The sequence below is a fragment of the Rhinopithecus bieti genome, unplaced genomic scaffold, assembly GCF_001698545.2.
Source record: "Rhinopithecus bieti isolate Rb0 unplaced genomic scaffold, ASM169854v2 scaffold_50877, whole genome shotgun sequence".
Lineage (NCBI taxonomy): Eukaryota > Metazoa > Chordata > Mammalia > Primates > Cercopithecidae > Rhinopithecus > Rhinopithecus bieti.
Genome location: NW_016821745.1, coordinates 1835815 through 1840651, shown reverse-complemented (window position 1 = coordinate 1840651; position 4837 = coordinate 1835815). Strand labels below are relative to the sequence as shown.

Genomic DNA, 4837 nt, shown 5'->3' with positions numbered 1-4837 from the left:
CTAGCCCCGGGACCCCGGCTTCCCCCACTCCTGGGCTCCAAGTCCTCGGCTCCCCACAGCTCCGGGACCCAGGACTCCCCATAGCCCCGGGCCTGCAGTCAGCGGCTCCTCACAGCCCTGGGACCCTAGCTCCCCCAAGTCCAGGGCCCACGGCTCCCCCCAGACCCGGGACACTTGTGGAGAAGAAGCCAGGAGCTGGTCCAATGGCAGGTGCCATCTGCACCCAGCACCCCGCAATTCTGGAGAGAGCATGGAGGTGCAGGGAGAGGAGAGAGCCCGGACATGAGTAGGTAAAGTCCTCAGACGCCCACGCTGTGCTGCTAGTGCCTTTTACACGCGGAGGCTGTGGGGGCTGAAAGACGCCCGGGAGCCCTGGCTTGACCAGGGCTGGAGAGGAGGAGAGCACCGGCCTGCATCCCTCGGAAGCCGAGTTGGAACTGCGGAAGGAGCCTCCTGCTGCAGTCTGCTGGTGTTCGGTGCAGGTCCAAACTGTGGATGGGCTCCAGGGCACGCCCGGGAGGGGCGGCTGCTTCTCTCCCGGGTGGTGCTGGTCGCTCTGCAGCTCGGCCCTGGGGGAGCCAGGCCCAGGACAGTGCCCCAGTCGGAATCTTTGGGAGGTGGGACCTGGACACTGGGCCAAGGCTCACCCTTTGAGGCCGCAGGCACGGGAGGGAAGATTGTGCTGTCCCTTGCCACTCACAGAATAGTAAGAAGAACAGCAGCCCTAAGAATGGCGCGCAGTGGAGTAAACACGGGCAGGCTCAACCGTGCCTTGGCTTCCCAGGCTGCGCAGAGACTCGGACCCTCTTTCTGAAATGGTAGGGACCACATTGTCCTCTCCACAGTCCCATTCCTCTGCGGAGGCTCCTGGCCGGTGGGGCCTGCCTGCTAGAGGGCCGCCTGGGCCATGAGAGCCGCAGAGTTCTGGCCAGAGGCCTTCAGCTGGGATTCTGAGACCTAAGCCATGGGGTGAACAGACGCTCAAGGGGTGGGGCCTTAACGTCCCTCGCAGATGCAGTGGGTTTATTTTGCTGTCTTTAGGTTGCAGGGTTCTAAGGCAAATCCTTACATTAACCTCAGATCCGGAGGAAGGAACTTTCCCAGGTGCAATGGGCTTTGCTGTCCACTTCACCTGGAAGCAAACGCTTGGGCCCTCACCTGGGATGGAGGATTCCATCCAGGCATCAATTCTGTGTGGGGAGAGTTTTTTTTTCCTTTGATTCCTGGCATAATCTGTCTTCTACTCTATCTTCAGTTTTCCGATGTTCAACCCTCGTTTCAACCTCTTTACGCCATCTGAAAACACAGCTACCCTCATTTCCAAACCAAAGATAGCCATTAAAATGCAACCCTCCATAGCACTTTCATGCCTCCCTCTTCATTAAGAGGACCCAGTGCTTGTTTATAGAGTGAAATGTGAAAAAAATTTTGTTCTTAATTTGAGAAAATTAAGCTCAGCCAAAAAAAAAAGAAAGCATCTCCAAATCCAGACTTACTGTTTTCTCACTACGGTGTGATCCGCACAGATGAGAAGAGTGACCCCTTGCGGCTTCTGCTACTGCTCTGGGGACTCCGTGGGCTGTGTCTGGGCCCCGCCTCTCCTGCACAGGGTGTGCCTCGCACATACTTGATCAGCATCGAAGGGTGATGTTGCCCTACCAGGCAGACGTGGCTGCCTCCGGGGTCTTCCTGGACTTGTTAACCTCCTGGGGCCCCTATGGCTCTCAGGAAGAAGCAGGAGTGGGTGGGCAATTCTAATTGAATTCTAATTGAGAAATACGCTGCAATGGTAGGCCACTGTGTTCCAACTCCTGTCCTCAGCCCCCAGCCCCTAATGCCAAGCTTGATTTCAATCCAAAATCCTAGAAAGAGGGTTGGCAAACTTCGGCAGAGAGCCAGAGAGTAAACACCAGGCTGTGCAGGATGGGTGGTTTCTGTTGCTTTCCTCTGGGCTAGTGGAGAAGCTTCTTCAGACAATTCGTGAGTGAGTGTGGGTGTGTTTCAATAAGATTTTACAGATGGACACTGAAATTTGAGTTTCACGGAATTGTCACGTTGACGAATAGCAGACTTCATTAGATTTTTTGTTTTTAAACATTAAAAAATGTAAAAACAGTCTCAGCCCAGGGGCTATGTGAAAACAGACCTCAGACCAGATTTGTCCCAGAGGCCAAAATTTGCCTAGCTCTGTCCTGGAGCATAAATCCCAGGGAGTGCCCAGAAATGGCAGGGTTCACGAAGGGTTTTGTGACTCCTTTTCAAGAAGTCACACGGAAGTCACTTCCTGGGCTTCTCAGCCTCCTGGAGTGGATCACCATCCGGAAAGCCAGAGCGGCTGCACTGAGGAAGAGCTGGCTCCCTGCAGGCCCGCTTGCCTCCCCGCAGGCCCGCTTGCCTCCCCGGCAGGTGCTCTGTTGCTTTCTTGCCAAATCTTGCAACTGACCAGCATTCCCTGCATGTCTGCCCCATGTTTCCCATGTGGGTGTGATGCTGACATCTCTGTCAACTCCCTCAGACAGTGGAGTCACGTGCCTGCCTCCTTGCACCAGTAAAAAGTCCCAAAGCCTGACCAAACCCACCCATTGAGAGAACGGAGTCTACACGCTCAATGAGAATTTCCTTCACATTCCCAGCACTACCTTGTGGAAGACGATGAGAAACACAGATGACAGTTTGGGAGCGGGTTCTGCCACATCACAGACACTGAAGAGAGTCTCTGTAATTTCTTTAATTATTCAAACAATAGAGCACAAAGATAACAGTTTCAAGTACATTCTGATACACGTTTTGACAGGAATAGATATGCATTTAGTCATGAGGGAGGCTGGCAGCAACCACCAAGCGTACATGTTGCACAAACTCTTGGCTCCGTCATCCCTGAATGAGAAGTCGGCCCCTCGTCCTGGCGGGGCTGGGCTGCACCCTCTTGATACCTGCACCTAGTTTCTCTAAGCAGTGGTTTCCTTTCCTTGCCTGTGAAAAATAATTGTAAATATAAAGCAGTGGACGGATCTTGAGAAGATGGACCAGGAGGGCTGGGGACAGCACCCAGCAGCACGGACACTGCCACCGGGCCTGTCCAGGAGGCAGTGCCACCCAGGAGTCAGGATTTCCCATCTGGGTGAGGACAAGGTACCCCAGTCACCAGCAGAGCTGCACCATGGCCTCAGGCACCTTGGGGCTTGGTCAATGACCGGCTTCTCTCTGACCATCTGGGCCACACGGTCACATCGCCAGGTCTGTCAACACAGCCAGAGGAGCTGCTGTGCCCAGTGCTTCTGGGTTCACTTTTGACTGACTTGAAATTATACTAAACTGCCAAAAGAACAGAAACCATCACACTTCCTCCGAGATTGTAAACATCAGCCTGGAACCTGCTGACCACCTAGAACACTAAAGAAAAGTCTTTTACAGAAAATGGCTGAGGACTGCTCCTGCGCAAAGGGCCCGGCCCTGTGGAGGCTCCAGAGACCCTGCGCCATCCACCTGGGCACACGCCCTCCCCGGAAGGTCACTCAAGGGCAGACCCTCAGCAGAGCAAACCTTCAGGGACTGGTCCCAGCCTCAGGAGTGAGCCCCTGCCAGGTGGGGCTGAAGTCTGTTCACTCCCGCTCCCTAAGCCTGGACCACCTTCCACACAGGCTCCAGCTGCTAGGAGGCCCTGAGCTCACGCAGCGCGACCCTTCCAAGGCTCAGCCTGCTCAGATAATTTAGCCCAAAGCACAAAGCATGGCACACATCTTCCATAAGCTAAAGAACTGGTAGTAGTCCTCCACCTGGGACCCTGACAACCGCCAAGGGCAGACACCCTCTTGGCCTCCAAGGCAGCATGAAGCATGGAAGGACCTTCCCCAGCCCAGCACCCACAGCAGCATGCTCACTCAACAGGGATCAAAGTCCACGCCTGACTGCCATGTCACACAGACAACCAGCGTAGCCTGAGGACCTCAACAGCAGCCCCGACATTCCAGTGACTGGCCCATGCCACTGTGGGCTTGCCACTCGGATTTAAGGGGCCCCTCAAGAAAAGAGGATAGAGCTTCAGAGAAGATCAAACTTGGTCCTCTCTTCTAAGGATGCTTTCTGGAAGGGGCACAACAGGACCTCAGAAAGCAGCAATGAGCCTCTTCCCTACAGATCACAGACAGCACGAACAGGGTCAGGCCAGGGGTCTGCCCAGCAACCACACACAGGAGTCCTAGGAGAAGGTTCTCGGTGGCCGTCCCCAGGCCACCTCCTCTGGGCTTACACATTAGGCTTTGCTAGATAAGGGGTGGGGTTAGGGGGACAGCACAGTCCCCACGGGTGGCACCCCCAACCTTTGGGAGCGTGGGAAGAGCGTCACACAATAAATACAAACAGAGCTGAGGTTTCTCCAGCCATGAGAAGAAGTTGGTTTGTGTGCCTACTTTGGTTACCTAAGTCAGTCAGTCTGAGTTCACAGTATAAGCAACACATCTAAATCGAATATTGGAAGCGCCTGTCAGCACTAGGTTTCCCAAACAAAGAAGCCAAAAAAAAAAAAAAGAAAAGAAAAAGGGCTGCAACAGGGATTCTTAGTTATTAGATACTAAGCGGTCTGTGCATGGCACATTTTATTTCTATAAAACTATTACAAAATATTCAAAAATACATTTTAGTAAATTTACAGCAGTTATTTCTCAATTTATTAATGCAAAAACATCCTTTTGTTTTCTCTGTACAAACTGCAGGCTCCATCCTCGTGGGCTCATCACTATGTGCGCTTTTAAAAAATATTATTTTCTAATAAATTCTTTGAAGTTAAAAATAACAGAGTTCTTCCAGTTTGTCAAAAAAAAAAAAAAAAAAAAAAAAA

At 52.7% G+C, this 4837-nt stretch overlaps 1 protein-coding gene across 1 annotated transcript in view; it reads right to left on the bottom strand.

Annotated features, from left to right (window-relative positions):
* SHH (sonic hedgehog signaling molecule) overlaps positions 1–4837 on the bottom strand; it is an 18190-nt gene continuing 13353 nt past the window's right edge. The window contains exons 4-7 of the mRNA XM_017860555.1: positions 4143–4262; positions 3175–3239; positions 312–569; positions 1–217 (exon numbers count right to left, since the gene is read on the bottom strand). Of these exons, the coding sequence (XP_017716044.1) occupies positions 1–217; positions 312–569; positions 3175–3239; positions 4143–4262 (660 nt within the window). The remainder of the gene's footprint in view (positions 218–311; positions 570–3174; positions 3240–4142; positions 4263–4837) is intronic.